Source organism: Tachysurus fulvidraco, chromosome 18 (assembly GCF_022655615.1).
Source record: "Tachysurus fulvidraco isolate hzauxx_2018 chromosome 18, HZAU_PFXX_2.0, whole genome shotgun sequence".
Classification (NCBI taxonomy): domain Eukaryota; kingdom Metazoa; phylum Chordata; class Actinopteri; order Siluriformes; family Bagridae; genus Tachysurus; species Tachysurus fulvidraco.
This window is the reverse complement of record NC_062535.1, coordinates 6595852-6611991: the sequence shown is the minus strand read 5'-3', so window position 1 is coordinate 6611991 and position 16140 is coordinate 6595852. Positions and strand designations below refer to the sequence as shown.

The window sequence follows — 16140 nt, the reverse complement described above, 5'->3', positions numbered from 1 at the left end:
ATTCAGTACACGTTATGATTATTCAGTATTTTGAGTATTCATTTTGGACCATCCAACCATAGCAGCAGATATTATTTCAGCCTTTCTAACTGCTGAAACCCTCTTGCAATAAACACATGGATAACATGCCAACAGTGGCAACAATGAAAACTAATCAGAGATGCCTTCTGCATGAATGGGAAAGGTGATGTTATCCTTTTAAAAGTTATTGAAATTTCAGGTAGTATCAGTACAGACTCAGGGTGGTAAGCCTCTAAATATTACCCCAATATTATGTTCCTCCTTGGGTGGCTCTGAAATGATGCCTACAGGCCATGGAAATGTTATTCAGCACCCAAAGGGAGATATAGTGATATGACCTTGAACTTCCACATTCAACCTCAAACTCACCTCAAACATCAAACTGAATTCAATCTCACCTCTGAGCCACTAGCCAATAGTTTATCAAGCTAAAGTTAAAGTTAAAAGGCAGTCTTTTAGGTTAAAGGAATTTCATCCCTTTTATAAAGCCAATGGTAGAGAGATGATGTCCATAGAGCTGTGATTTTATGCAATATACAGTATAGCTTTTACATGCAGCATCCCTGTAGCTAAGCACATACTGCTACCATGAAGAATAGTTAGTATCTTTGGATCTAACTGTGTTCGCAGAGCATGCGCTGGACAACTGGCACAGGTTTTTACTGACATTTTCAACCTGTCACTGGCCCAAGCCACAGTTCCTACATGCCTGAAGACCACAACCATCATACCTTTGCCTAAGCACTCAGCTGCCGAATGCCTGAATGACTTTCGCCCAGTTGAACTCACCCCCATTGCTATGAAATGCTTTGAGAAACTGGTCCTGAATCACCTCACTGCGGGCCTACCACCTACACTGGACCCAAACGAGTTTGCCTATCGCCCGAACAGATCAACAGAGGATGCAGTTTCCATAGTTCTTCATTCAGCTCTCACCCACCTGGATAAAAGCAACACCTACATCAGAATGCTGTTCATTGACTTCAGCTCTGCGTTCAATACAGTCCTCCCCACTGTACTGATCACTAAGCTCAGTGACCTGGGTATCTGCATCTCCACTTGCAGATGGATTCTGGAATTTCTCACCAACAGACCTCAATCTGTTAGGTTGGGAAACCAGGTATCCTTGACCCTCATTCTGAACACTGGCATCTCGCAGGGCTGTGTCCTGAGCCCACTACTCTACTCCCTGTTCACCCACAATTGTGCTCCTCTGTGTAACTCCAACATCTTCATCAAGTATGCAGATGACACCACTGTAGTAGGCCAGATCGACAACAACGACGAATCGGCCTACAGGGAAGAGATCCAAAATCTGTCAGCATGGTGTTCCAACAACACAAAGACCACGAGCTCATTGTGGACTTTCGGAAATCCAACAGCAGGAGACATCTACCAGTCAACATCAATGGAACTGAGGTAGAGCGATGTCTCCAGCTTTAAGTTCCTGGGAGTTCACATCTCTGAGGATCTGTCCTGGCAGCACACTTCAGCTCTGGTTAAAAAAGCACAACAACGCCTGTACTTCTTGAGAAGTCTTAAGAAATCTCATCTGTTCCTGGGGATTTTAACGAGTTTCTACCGCTGCACCATCGAAAACATCCTGACCAACTCCATCACCGTATGGTACAGAAGCTCCACTGTGTGTGAACATAAAGCCCTGCAAAGGGTGGTCAAAACCACCCAATGCATCACTGGCACCCAACTACCTGCCATTGAACACATTCACCACAGCAGACGTCTGCGCAGAGCTCACAACATTATCACAACTAGGACTCTTCACATCCCAGTCATAAACTGTTACTGTTACATAAACACGAACTTACGCACCAGAACCAGCAGGTTCAGGGACAGCTTTTTTCCATCCACAATCACACTACTGAACTCTACACTACACCGCTAGATCACTACAAAACAAACACAAAACAAATCACTGTATATAACCTCTGTATAATACATGTACATATTACATAGTTTATCTTTTTTTTTTTTTACTAATCATTACATCTGCACTATTCTTTTTTTTAATCTATATGTATCTTTATATCATCACTGTACATTCTGCCCAACATTTCACATTAATCTATGTATATAATGTGCATATATATATAAATAAACTCCTTAAATGCCAAAATCTTGTAATCTTGTAACCTTTCACTCTGCACATTCCTGCTTTTGCACTTCTGGTAGATGCCAAACTGCATTTCGTTGCTGTGTACAGTACCTGTACTAGGCAATGACAATAAAGTTCGTTCGTCCATTCTTTCTTTCTATCTATCTATCTATCTATCTATCTATCTATCTATCTATCTATCTATCTATCTATCTATCTATCTATCTATCTATCTATCTATCTATCTATCTATCTATCTTACTTACTTACGTACTTACTTACTTACTTACTTACTTACTTACTTACCAGAGTATGCACCAGACACAGCTGTTGAGATGCACACTATTTACAGAGCCACTTCTAACTAAGCACATACACTATATTGCCAAAAGTTTTCAAACATCTGCCTTAACATACTCATAAACTTGATATCCCATCTCTGATCTGTAGGATTTAATATGGAGTTTTGCAGCTATAACATCATCAACTCTATTGGGAAGGCTTTCCACAAGGTTTAGGAAGGTGTTTATGGGAATTTTTGACCATTCCTCAATTTACTTCTATTTGTGAGGTCAGGCACTGATTTTGGATGAGAAGGCCTGGCTCGCAGTCTCTACTCTCTCTGCTCCCTCCGCTCCATCGGAGTGGGTTGAGGTCAGGACTTTGTCTAGGCTAGTCGAGTTCTACCAAACTCACTCATTCATGTCTTTATGAACCTTGCTTTGTGCACTGGTGTGCAGTCATGTCGAAACAGGAAGGGTTCCATCCCCAAATTTTCCAGAATGTCTTGGTATGCTGAAGCATTAAGAGTTCCTTTCAAGGCCAAGCCCAAATCTTGAAAAACATCCCCACATCATAATCCCTTCTAAACCAAACTTTGCACAATGCAGTCAGGCATTTACCATTCCCCTGGAAACTGCCAATCTCAGACTCGTCCATCAGATTGCCAGACAGAGAATTGTGATTCATAGAGAACATGTCTCCAATTCTCCAAATCCAATTCAATGGAAAAATGGAAAAATATGAGGAAGAAACCTTGAGAGGAACCAGGCTCAGAAGTGAACCCATCCTCATTTGGGTGACACTCTTCAGTAAAAAATGTAAATGTAAATAATGTCCTTTCTACAACAGCTTATAATAGTGCAACCTAGAGCTCCTGAGGAACTAATGGGTCATCGTAAATTCTGAGGTCACTATGGACCCAACACTAATTCCTTCCTGTCAAAGCCTTCAAATTATTGCTTATAAAGACCAGATCATCCAGCTATCTGATGGAACATTAGTTCAAAGAAGCACTCTGGGTGGCTCCATCCACAGCAATCCCATGAGACACTGGCTGACCTTGCAGATCAATACCTGGGGGGTGACCACCGGGTGACCAGACTTCAACCAGGGGTAGAACATCAGGATTGACAAAGTAGCTCCATAAGAAGATATGATCAGGAACTCGAGGAGCTCAGGAGTGGCATATATATAGCGAGAGAAAGAGAGAGAGAGAGAGAGAGAGAGAGAGAGAGAGAGAGAGAGAGAGAGAGAGAGAGGGAGAGAGAGTGGGGGAGAGAGAGAGAGAGAAGAAGAAGAAGAAGAAGAAGAAGATTGTTAGGTATGATTGTAATAAGAAGATGGACAATGTAAATTTGCAAAGTGCAGACAGGGACTGAGGCAGCTATTCACTGAGCTCCTGAGGGCGGCTCATTCTTTCACAAATGTTTGTAGAAGCAGTCTGCATGCGGCCATGTGGCCATGGAAGTGATTGAAACTCCTGAATTCAATGATTTGTCGGGATGTCCCAGAACATTTGGCAATATACAAGCAGGGTACAAGCATTGTAACATAGGCACTCATATTCAAGAGTGTTTTGGGACTGCTAAGATCAATAGGTTCTTGACCTCTGCAGAAGCATCCAATTGCACCAAGTCTGGCTCGACAGACCGGAGCGTGTGCCAATGGCAGGTAAGGTAACGCCCCTTACCTGAGTGCATAATGCACCTGCACGTGCTGCCTTTCCTCAGCGAGCATAGACGCTTCTCGTGCAGCAAGCGGGGCAAACTTGGTGGATCTCTCCACTCGACGTTCCAGAGAACCGGGGTTACGAAAGTAACCTATTGTTCTCTTTCATCATCTTGTGTTTGAGATCCACCTATGGGAGATATGGACAACTCCCCGGTTGCCCAAAACACTGACAGCGAGGCCCTGTAAGCCAGTGGAAGGCCAAAAAAGGTGGTGCTGGCATGTCACAAAGCAGCAGACATAAAACACTGCGCAGGGTAAAAACCCAACCATGAAAGAAAAGAAAAGCGCGACATGTGGTAACACGCATGTTAGAACACCACTGATGTCCAACAAGCAGGCTGCCTGCAAGAAAAGAACATGTTTATAAACATGTGAATGGACCAACCTGGGTGCCAGGAGAGACTATATGCTTGAACCATGCATAACCAGGCCGAGCAGACAGGGTTGAAAGGAGTGCAGTCCTAGTAGCACGTGGCTACGAAGAGCCCACACTTAAGACCGCATGAGCCACCGTGGTACGGGTAACATCAAGCCGGTAGTGCCTAACAAAGTTGTCCGGAGAGGACCAACTCGCAGTGACACAAATGTCCTGCAAGGGAATTCCCCCAAACAGAGCCCAAGAAGCAGCCAAGCCTCTAGTGGAGTGAGCTCTTAGGCCACCTGGAGGCTGCATGCCCCTAGATTCATACGCCAAGGAGATGGCTTCTACAAGCCAGCAAAAGAGGCGTTGCTTAGAGATGGGATTCCCCGTGTTCAACGGGGCCCAAGAAATGAAGAGCTGGTCACTCCTCCGAAAAGTTTGTCCTGTCCATGTACGCCCGTAGGGCACGCACAGGGCACAAAGTATTCAACCTCTGGTCCAACGCAGAGGAAAAAGGAGGAGGGTGAAACGCTCAATCACACCAACAGTGTAAGCTGTAAAGCATTTAGGCATGAAGGCTGGGTTAGGCCTAAGCAAAACCTTATCTCCACTGAGCGAGAATTTGGTGCACGAGGAATGAACCGAGAGCGCATGCAAATCACTGACACGTTTGGCGGAAGCCAAACCCAGGAGCAGAGCCGTCTTGAGGGGGGTGTGTGTGTGTGTGAAGAGATCGATGGCTTCCTGGCCAAACCTCTCCCAAAGCAGCCTCACTATCTGAGGGTGAAGCTGCCACTCTCCATAGAGCGGGTTCCCAGGACGTGAGTCGTCCGTAACGACAGGAAATGCCGTGTGCTCCATACCAAGAGCTTGTGAGCCAGAGCGTGAAGTTTGGAGGAGCGCATGCCTCCTTGACGGTTGATGTGCTACAGCTGTCCCTATTGTCGCAGCACACCAGCACATCTAAATGCTTTAGAGCTTTCAACACAATGAGGAGCTCCAAGTAAATTATATGGGCTGAATGAAATGAGTTCGGCCACACACCGTTCACTGATCTGTCCTCTTGTGTGGCTCCCCACCCTGTCAAGGAGGCATCTGTTGTTACCACTTTCTGCAGCATGATCGCCCCGAGAGGGGTCCCATGCAAGTAAAACTCCGCCGCCCTCCAGTGAAAGCCCTCATTGTCAGAAGACCTAGAGGCAAGACATGGACAGCCGAAGCCATAAGACCCTGCAATCTGAGACATGTGCTATACTGTATCCTGTATACTGCTATACTCCTTCCCTGAATAGGGGACAGTTCATGAATGAAGAAATGTGCTTCCGTGACAGGCGCACGCGCATTGTAACGGAATTCAGCTCCAAACCCAAGAATATGACCTCCTGAGCAGGAGTGAAATTGCTCTTTTTCACATTGAAAGTGAGCACAGCGATGTGTGAGAGCAAACGGGCAGTGTTTTGAATCACTTTCTCTCTCTAATCGGCTATAATAAGCCAATCGTCTATGTAAGTCAGGATTCTCAGGCCCTCTGTTCTCAGTGGCGCAAGTCCCGCCTCCGCACACAGACAGAACATCCTCATACTCAGTGCGAGCCCGAACGGAAGGACCGTGAATTCGTAACATACGCCTTGGTAGGCGAAACAAAGGAATGTGTGAATCACCCAATCGGGGGCTGAGACAGACAGCCAGGCTGTCACGTGACTCCCGAGCGAGACCACACACCCGGGTGGAAAGCCGGGAGCCGATCCGGTCGGATTGTTCATTGATGGTGCAACAGCACCATCTAGTGGCCAAACCAGAGAAGTTTTAAGTTGTTTTTTTTTGTGGAAAACTGGGGCCGTAGCCTTTATTAAATATGCGAGCGGAGTGTGAAGGGGGGTGTTTGGTGACACTGCTTCTGCATTCAAACTCACGTCCATCCCCATTTTGTTTTGGAACAAAAGGAGGGGATTTGGGAGGCTTCCTAGCCACGGCTCCGGCAAAGGATATCTTACCCCAGGGCTTAGTGTGTGTGTCTTAGTGTGTGTGTTGGTGTGGAGGAGACCCGCTCTGCTGAGCCGGTGGTTTCCCACGGGGTTTGTTGGTCCTGCCAGCGTAGTGGGAATGGTGTCCCGGCTTCCTAGGAAGACACAGCTTGAAAGCCTTGTCCTCCTTCTTTTTATCATTGCAGCGCTGCTGCATCAGCGCAACGGCCAGGCCGAAAAGAGCTTGCGTAGAAGCGATCCATCTTGCTCGGGAGAACGGGCTTGGGTGGGGCGAGCAGCCCGCCCTGAGATGGGTTAAGGTGTCTGGCGATGGAAGGCTCGATAACGGGGTGGTTCGCCCATGCCAAGATGCGCTATATCCTTCACTTCAAGCCCCGCGAGGCTGTGTTTAAGATCAAGCGGATCTCCACAGCAATATCTCATGTGTTTCGCACATGCAGGGAGGACGGGCAGAAGCTGCTTTCTTGGGCCGGTAGGAGGTCCCAGAAGCTTACTGTCATGATTCGAAGCATTCAGGAGAGCCGGCCAATAGATGCTGAGCCATCTGGCAGCGCGTTCACAAAGCTCCAACAGCACAGACTGAGGTGGGGCGGAGGGAGCCTGAGCGACCACGGAAGACGGGATGGCGTCCTCGTCACCTGTGCCGTCGAGAAGGCCCGCCTCGACCTCATCCCTGGAACCTGTCGGTCCTTCGACCGGTAGCAAATCCTCAAACAGGGAAGAGCACATGTCGGCCCAGTCAGAGTAAGTCGCATCACGGCCTCGCCTTTTTCCCCCTCCGAGTCGGACAGCTCGAAGCCGACACACTGTGAAGTGGCCGTTTTGAGCCTGCGACACAGGAGCTTTTTTGGGAGTGCCAGGCAATGGCTACAGTTCTTCGGGAGGTCAATAACTTCTTGCGCATGCTTGAGACCCGTGCAGACAACGCAGAAGGGATGAGAATCCCTCGCAGCAATGAGTGCGCCGCACATGGCCGGGCAGGCTCGCGATAGGTTGTGCACTGGAGTAGCTGGTGCCGCTCATAGAAAAAAAAGACAAAAAAAAAGCAGGCGGGCAGCCTAGAGAAAAAAAGGGGGGTGCCAGCGTGGGCGGCTCGCAAAGCTAACCTGGCTGAGGACGAGTTCGACTGGCGGAGACTGATCAAATGATATGTCCTTCTGAAGACAAAAGTGCAGTCCAAAAAAAAAACAAAAACAGGGAGCTGTGAGGTAGGATAGCAGAAGTCGCGAGAAGTGAATGATAACTGAGGAAAGGCAGAGCATGCAGGTGCATTATGCACTCAGGTAAGGGGCATTACCTGCCATCGAACACGAGATGATGAAAGAGAACTCACAGTTGCTGATTCAATTTAAAGCCAAATATTTATGTTTGAAGCAGAAGATCTGTTCAAGGTTATGACAGTTAGTGAAAGCAGAAGCTCAAACCAAGGTCTTGATGGTCACTGTCAGTGCTACAGTTCTTTGGCGTAGTTACTTGAATGCATAATTCAAAGCTCTTTCTCAGAGCTCAATTAAAACAAAACATTTTTTAACTTTTTTAAATGACTATTTTAAACGTTTAAAAATGTTATCAGCTGTGATTCAGGGTAAATATCTCCTCTACTCTGACTTGATTCAGGGAACAGTTTCCAATTTATCAACTAGTTTATTTTACTGACAGAATATTGGTGATAAATGCTACATCAATTTGTACTCTATTTTCATCCAACATTTCAAAAGCATAAGCAAATGAAACAATGATCGTGATCTTGTTATAAATAACATCGTCAATAGATTTATTACGGAATTAAAAATATAATACACTTTGTTGTTATAGTATAAACAGTGGTTTTTGAGGCGGAACCAAAAAAATCAGGTTCCTAGTATGTAGACGGAACTATTTTAGTGAACACAGTGGAGTCACAGCATGGAGCTTACTATGCGCTGTAATTGACTGGTTAATGTACATTATATATATTTATACATTATATTTGTATTTTTCTTCGGTGTTGGTTTGAAACAGGAATTCCCATGTCGTGCCGGAGACTTTGTCAAATGTCCCAGCGCCGTAAGTTTGTGTGTTTAATCTCATCCTGATGCTGCTGACCTTCAGCTGATGGGGTGTTTATTTGTGTAGAAATGAACGTTTAACGTAAACACGACCATCAAGCAGCTTTAAAAACACTATTGTAGGTCTTGAGTCTAACTAAACGAGTCAAAGTGACGAGGGAAAAAATAGAAATATATATATTTTTTATCCAAATGATGTACTAATGTTTAGACTTTTGCTCAGAAACACAACACACAATAGTCATTTCTATGAAGTATTTTTTTTATCCTATTATTTAATGGTAATGTGCATTTCCCCAATGTTTACATGACACATCCGTCACAATCACGTAACAGTTTCACTTTTCTAAGGATGGTAGGTTTTTTCCATCACAATGACACTTTTACATATAACAATAATTACAAACACATAATTACATTTATGCCCTTTGATGCCATTAATCCTTAACCTGACTTATTTCATGCTGAACTGAATGTTATCGTTTATGTCAATCAGTAGTTTATTTCTAACACTAAAGTTTTTCTCCTTGCAGGTTTGGTGTCCAGTGCAGCAGCTGAACGGATTTCTGGGTCACAATTGCGCAGTTGGCGAAGTAGTCTGTTCTCCAAAGAACAAGCTCTCCAGCGCTCCATGTATCCACGTGTTGAGAAAATCGAGGTGACAATGGATGCCCCAGGGCTACAGGGAACACTTCTGGTTATGAACAAAGGCATGTCCACGCCATATAGCTGCGCAAGACGTGAGTAAAATTAATCGATTTACAGCTTTAATAATATTCACTAGGGTTTTCTTTATTTAATTACTTCTCTCCAGATGATTGTTGAGAAAACTGACAGAAAATTAGTCCTAATCCTCATCTTCGACACATGCCAGTCACTGCATCACAGGCAGTCATGCTTGGAGGAAAGTGTCTCCTTCGCATCCACAATCCTTTTAACATTTACATTGTCAGCATTCAGCAGGCACTTTTATCCAGTGTGTCTTACTTTTTTTCCCCCTCAGTTTATACAACTGAGCAATTGAGGGTTAAGAGCCTTGCTCAGGGGTCCCGGGGTTCGAACTCAACTTTCCGATCAAAAGTCAAACACCTTAACCATTAGGCTAGAGCGTCCACCTTAAGATGCACATGCTTGGCTAGTGTTGATGTGATTGACAGAAGAGAAAGAGTAACCCATCCCACTCACTCTCTAGAGCTCTTTTGACACCTGGTTGTGGATGATTGTAATACTGTAAAGATTTAAACTCGCGATTCCTCTGGAGTCCAAACCATAGATTCTAATCTGTAAGGGAAAGTCATAAGTATGTCTTAAAAGCAGCTAAAATACTAAAACATGCTACATTTTTTTTCTTTCTTTATTTCATATTTTATTTTCAGTAATTTTAAGTTTCAGTGTCGAGGTATTCAGAAGTTGTCTGAAATCTGCGGTGTTTTGCACCAAATTCTTCTTTACCTACAATATAATCTTTGCAGAAATATGGGGCCTGTTGAATAGAAATGCATAGTATGTAAAAAAATTTTTTTTGCCATTTTCATGTGGTTTTGGATGCCATATGAGCCAGAATAAGTTCAGTTATTCTGTTCAGTTATAAGGAGGTAAAAGTTTCAAGTCGTTGTGTCTCGAAAGTGTTATGAAATGTAAATGTTGTGCTTTACTTAAAGACTTTTTTTTCTTATTCATCTTTCTTTCTTTGTTCACGTTTCAGATTTGACAGAGTGGCACGTATCGAGTGCAGCTCTCGCCCTGGTGGACGGAGAGCCATGGCACATGCATCGTCCACTCACTCACTCCTGTTCACTCACACTGCTCACGTTTAAAGACGCCAATCCTCAGCTGGTTAACCAGGTACTGAAACTCTGTTTTCTAGTGAATTTAAGATGCGTCAGTGGGAACAATATTCATCAACGCACGTCTTTGTGTGTTAGGCGTATTGGCGCTCCTGTGCAGCCTTGTTAGGCCAAGTGCTTGACGATGCCTTTAAGGAGGAGTACAGTGTGGAGCTGCTGAAGATTCCTGAAGTTCCTGGTAACACAGTTAAAGCTTTTATGTTCTTGTACGTCAGAACACACCAGAATTATTAGCGCCCTTCCAGAGGATTAGCAAAAAAAATATTCATGTAAAATTTATCGCAAAAAGCCACAAAGCTCTTGATGTTCATTTCATTATCACTGAAAGAGCAGTATAACTGTTATGGATATTTTGTCTAATTTCTTGGAGTGTCCATGGTTACAGTGTCCACATATGTTTAGTAAAATATGCCTATATCCTGTGGTGTGAAAAAGTGTTTGCCCCCCTTCAAAATAAACATGCAAAAAAAAAAAAAAATCAGGAAGGGGGCAAACACTTTTTCACACCGGTGTGTGTGTGTGTGTGTGTGTGTGTGTATATATATATATATATATATATATATATATATATATATATATATATATATATATATATATAGATATATATATATATATGATCTGTATCTACTTTAATATACCTTGAAGACAAGATATATGTGCTCATGTTGGCAGCTCTAATGTTTCTTTGCTGTTTCGTTGTCTTTAGTGACTGCTGGTGCTTTCTGCTGTGATGTGGTTCTGGATCCTCAGTTAGATTCCTGGACTCCGTCAGAGGTTTGTCTAATATAATGCATGTCTAGTGTGAGCGCAGTGTTTATGCTGAATTGATAACTGTTAACCTTTTGTTAGATACCATCATGTTTTAGTAATTCAGTTTGGATTATTTATCGAAAGCGAGTTTAAACAGTGACGAGTTTTTTTAACGAAGGTCTCTGTAAACCCGTGTGCAGCTTTCTTTCTGTGAAGCTCTTTCTCTGATTAACCCACAGGAGAACCTGCGCTCGTTAACTCGTGAAGCTCAGCAGCTCATGTTAAAAGATTTACCCTGGGAGCCTCTGGAGGTGACGCCGCCTGTAGCACTGGAGATCTTCTCTCACAGCAGGTGTCTCCTCCTTCTACATCTGCCGATCACGTGTCAGTTTCATACCTAAATGTCCAAAGTAATAGAAGGACTGGATTTACTACATTTCCCCCAAACTAATCAGACACTATTTACAATATGAAATTTATAGAATAGGTTTTGAGGAAATGGCAGGAACTAATCCCAGTTTAATGTGTCATTTGTCGTGGTATTAATCTGTAGTTTTATTGCACTTGCTTTGCCCTGTAAGAAGTTGTTTATTTAATGTAGATTTATTTAATTGTCTTGAAGTGCCACAAATCACATTTCGCTTAGTATCCAGTAATAAAAAAAAAAACACTGTTTTTTTTTTTTTTTTCATCATACAGATGTAAACAAGAGGAGGTGGAAGAAATGGCTGCTAACTGCCGCAGTGGCAAAGTGTCATTATACAGGTCAGTACAAACAATATACACAAAACAAACACACCTTGCCACTATTACCACCAAACCGTATGCACACACACTCACTCGCACACACACATGCACACACATAACTAAAATGCAGTGATCAGGGATGAAATATTGCATATACACCCATTTGCAGTATCGTTTCCTGACTTGACTCACATGAAGATATTCCAACAGTGTGAATAAAAACTTTGTTGTTTGTCAGGTGTGGGGAGCATGTGACTCTGTCAGAGGGCCCCCTGGTGGCCAGAACAGGTCTGTGCTCTCAGTATGAAGTAACAGCACTGCACACACTGGGAGGAGGACGGTGGGGTTTACAGCGCCGAGCCCAGGGTCTCTCTCTTCCCCTGAACCTCACGGTACAGTAATAACGACCCAGTTTTTTATGTGGGAAAGAGTAAAGTACGTGTGCTTGATCATATACTTAAAGAAATGAGAACAAGTCAACATAAAGAGAATAAATGGCATACTATTACAAAGGCTTACACTGTACAGAGAAATTACAGGGTTATATGCACATCTCTTGTGAATTGAGGTTCATCAAGACTTTTCATATATACATACCGATGTGAAGCTACATCACTAAAAACATCTGAAGTAGTTCAGTTCTCTTAACTGTACACAGTACAGATGGCAGGCGTGATACCTGTATTTGCTTTACCAAACTGCTAGATGATCCGTGCTTCTAATGACAACAAATATGAGTTTTTGTTTGTTTGTTTTTTTTGGTCCTCCAGGCTTACCACACAGTGTGGAGGAAGCTGAGGAAGAGAGCTGAGAAATTGGTGAGACAAACGAGCCCTCGATTAATCCAGTCCTGTTGATTCTGCAGTTTTTAGTACAGAGTATAACAGCAGCCCACTTTTTTGCCTTCTAGGTGGAGATTCCCTCATCTACAGCTAGTGAACCTGTGACCACACCCACTTCTCCCCAAACCACTCCCTCATCTTCCCAACACTGACCTGCAGCTCAGCACATGCACACTAAATACTTTTCCATCTTTGTGTAGCGTTGTTGAATAAACTACACACCAGTGGCACTTTGGTGTATTGATTTAAAGTTGACAAACATAAGATTTGGGCATATTGTTTCTGGTGGAAACATGCTGTTCTATTCCAAACTGCTTATAAAAGAATTTTTGACATTGAATTGATTGTATTACTTTAAGAGCTTTGACTGTGACGGCCTGATCAAGCAGCAGTGCCCTTGTATCTCACTTAACTAATTGTGCTCATTCTGCAGAGCCATAACTAGCACATAATCACATCTGTTCTACATAGCTTAATCCTGTAGATTAAGGTGTTGGACTACTGATTGGAAGGTCATTAGTTCAAATCCCAGTGGCAGTTTGGTGGACCTGGGATTAGAACTAATGACCTTCCAAACAAATAAGGCCTTTTCTGCTAAATTATATATATATATATATATATTTTACATTACACACACACATCTGGAACAGATAGCCCCACCTTTACACACACACACACACATATTATATGGATATTCATAACCCTCTAAAGATAGAAATTCCATAACAAGGATGACACCTGTAATTAAAAAATAATCTGTTCACCAAGAACACAAAAACTTCATCAGTTCAAATACAGCAGACACAAAGGATAATTTTTAAGCTTTACTAGTTTCGTTGGATTAACATAAAACTAAAATACAAAATATACAATTGTAAGTGTGGCTTCAACATCCATCAAGGCTTTTTCCATTGTATAGTTCGCATCAATCAGAAATATGTAGACATAATACAGGTTATATATAAATATACACCTGGCACGTAAGAAATAAATGGAGAAAATATGCTTAGAAATTAGAATGTAGCAGTATTTATACACCGAAAGTGATCAAAACAACTTAAATCAAGGAAAAATAGAAGCCATGACTGCATTCTCTTCACTGCTGCTGCTAATAATAATAATAGTAATAATAATAATCATTTAAGGACGTAAACAATGATTTGCTTTATGGAGCTTGAACAGAAAACTTTATCTACAGTTTATAGCTAATTAACTTAGAAATGTTAATAGAGAACAAACAGTACAGTACAAGGTGCCTAAACTTTCTCAGAATATTTATGCTGAGATATAATTAAAATAATGAATTATTTAAAGCTTAATTTATGGATTTAAATACGTCCTGATATTAGACTAAAGATATTTAGATATATGATATTCTTTATAACATCTAGGTTTATTGACAGTTCAGCAAATGCACTTTGCATTATAAGTGAATTTTTTCTGACCATTTCTGATACAGCATCTGGTAATCACATACAATAAGGACGCAGTGGACAGAATTTAGCTTAAAAAGAGCTGGAGTGACTTTACAAACCTGTAACCATGCAATCTGTTGCCCAGTTAATTGGTCAAAAATGGCCAGTGAGATCACATGACATAACCCAGCTCTGCATCTGTTAGGGTTTAAAGCTCTAGAGGAATGTCTCCTTTTGTGGAGTGTGTTTGTGTGTCAGTGGGGTGTGTTACTGTAATGCATGTCTGGCCTTGTCTGGTCATCTGGAGATGTATGTGTTAAAGTGAGAGTGTGTGTTCGTGCAGGCAAAGTCGGTGGTCAGCATTTTGGCTGAACTGAGACAAAGGCCTTGTTGTGTGACTGTCAGCCCTTCAGCAACTGGTACATCTGTCGTGTGGGGACAGGTGGCGGGATTTAAATGCCTGTGCGGTTGACAAGTTGCGATTCCACAATTATTTCAATCCATCTCACATTTAAAGCAATATGACTTATTTTCTAAAGCTTGGAAAAACTCATTACAGCTTGTGTGTAAGTTTATCCCTCGTTATTTTTATTTTTTTTCTAATTTGTTATTATTTGTATTGTGCTATTAGGGGTGTAAAGTTACACAAGTTTGAATTTAACACTAACTCTGCAGAGTCATCAGCACTAAGACTTAAGACCATTTCTACAATTTGCAATCTAAACATCTGCTAATATTACATGGAATCCCAACACTGTCATGTGTAATTATTTGTCTTCAACTGCTTGTGAAGTTTTTGCCTGAATTACTTCAGAGTTGTTCTGATTTAATTGTGAATTTCCTCCAGAGTTTTGCATCATTACATGTTGAATTGAAGCTTTTGAGGTTGGGTGACCCAGCTGTTGTCTTTAGTCAAACTTTACACCACAAGCAAGTGTGTAAAGGGATATTTTGGCCCTGCTCTGAAGAAAAACACACCGCCTGCTGCATGATGTCGAGCCAATGGAGATATTTGACCCACAGCCCATAAAGACCAACAGTGTTAATGCCTTCATGATGCCAACACATTCTTAGCATTAATCTTTCTACCAAATACCTAACAAATATTAAGCAAAAGATTTAATAGACTTAATAAATATGTGTGATACATAAAATTCCCCCAGAAAGAAAATGTTCAAAGGTAAACAGTTTGATGGTTCTTTATGTTGCCAGAATGAACAGATGAACAATTTAATATTAGACAAGGGCAGAGGTTACATGACACTGATCATTGGTATTATGATCATTTGTAATTACACTTGTGTGTGTGTGTGTGTGTGTGTGTATCTGATGAAAATTTTCTTGATCAGTTGAGATATATTAGTGTTAACATAAGGGTTGAAATATCTTGTTTCCTCTAGAATAAATTGTGTAACCACTTTCACAACATTGTTTCGTCAACATTGCACGTGCTTTCAGTTTTGGCTTACAAAATAAAAAATAAGAGGACTCGCCAACATTATTCAAAGGCTGTGTTATATGTGAAGCATCCAGGTAAAAAAACATTCATTCATTCAACTTCATTCACTGTTGTATTGTGTGGAGGTTGTATGGATCTGGAGAACATCGCAGAAACACTGAACGCATGGAAGGAGAACTCACTTCATATTGGAGGTCAGTCCAGGACACCTTGCATGGACATTAACACACTCATTCACGGAGCAATTTCACATAGCCAATCAAGTCAAGACTGTATTTTTTTTTACAACAAGCTTAGGATTCCACCCAATGATACTCAGTGAGCTACCTATTATGAGATGCAGGTCTAATATGTTTGTATTTTAATTTGCATGCATACAAACCTATAAAGACATTACAATGTATTCATTGAATTCAGGTGTTCCAATCACTTCCATGGCCAAGGGTGTATAACATCAAGCACCTACTGTAGGCATGCAGACTTCTTCTACAAACATTTGTGAAAGAATGGGTTGCTCTCAGGAGCTCAGTAAATCCAAG

The 16140-nt window shown here is 42.1% G+C and overlaps 1 protein-coding gene across 1 annotated transcript; it reads left to right on the top strand.

The window, feature by feature from the left end:
• Positions 1-8348: 8348 nt before the first annotated feature.
• mrpl39 (mitochondrial ribosomal protein L39) lies at positions 8349-13067 on the top strand. The gene is made up of 10 exons (XM_027155999.2): positions 8349-8539; positions 9075-9281; positions 10247-10386; positions 10467-10566; positions 11095-11162; positions 11378-11490; positions 11838-11903; positions 12124-12277; positions 12656-12703; positions 12796-13067. The coding sequence occupies exons 1-10, from the start codon at positions 8503-8505 to the stop codon at positions 12877-12879; spliced, it is 1017 nt and encodes a 338-aa protein (XP_027011800.1). The 5' UTR covers positions 8349-8502; the 3' UTR covers positions 12880-13067.
• Positions 13068-16140: the final 3073 nt, after the last annotated feature.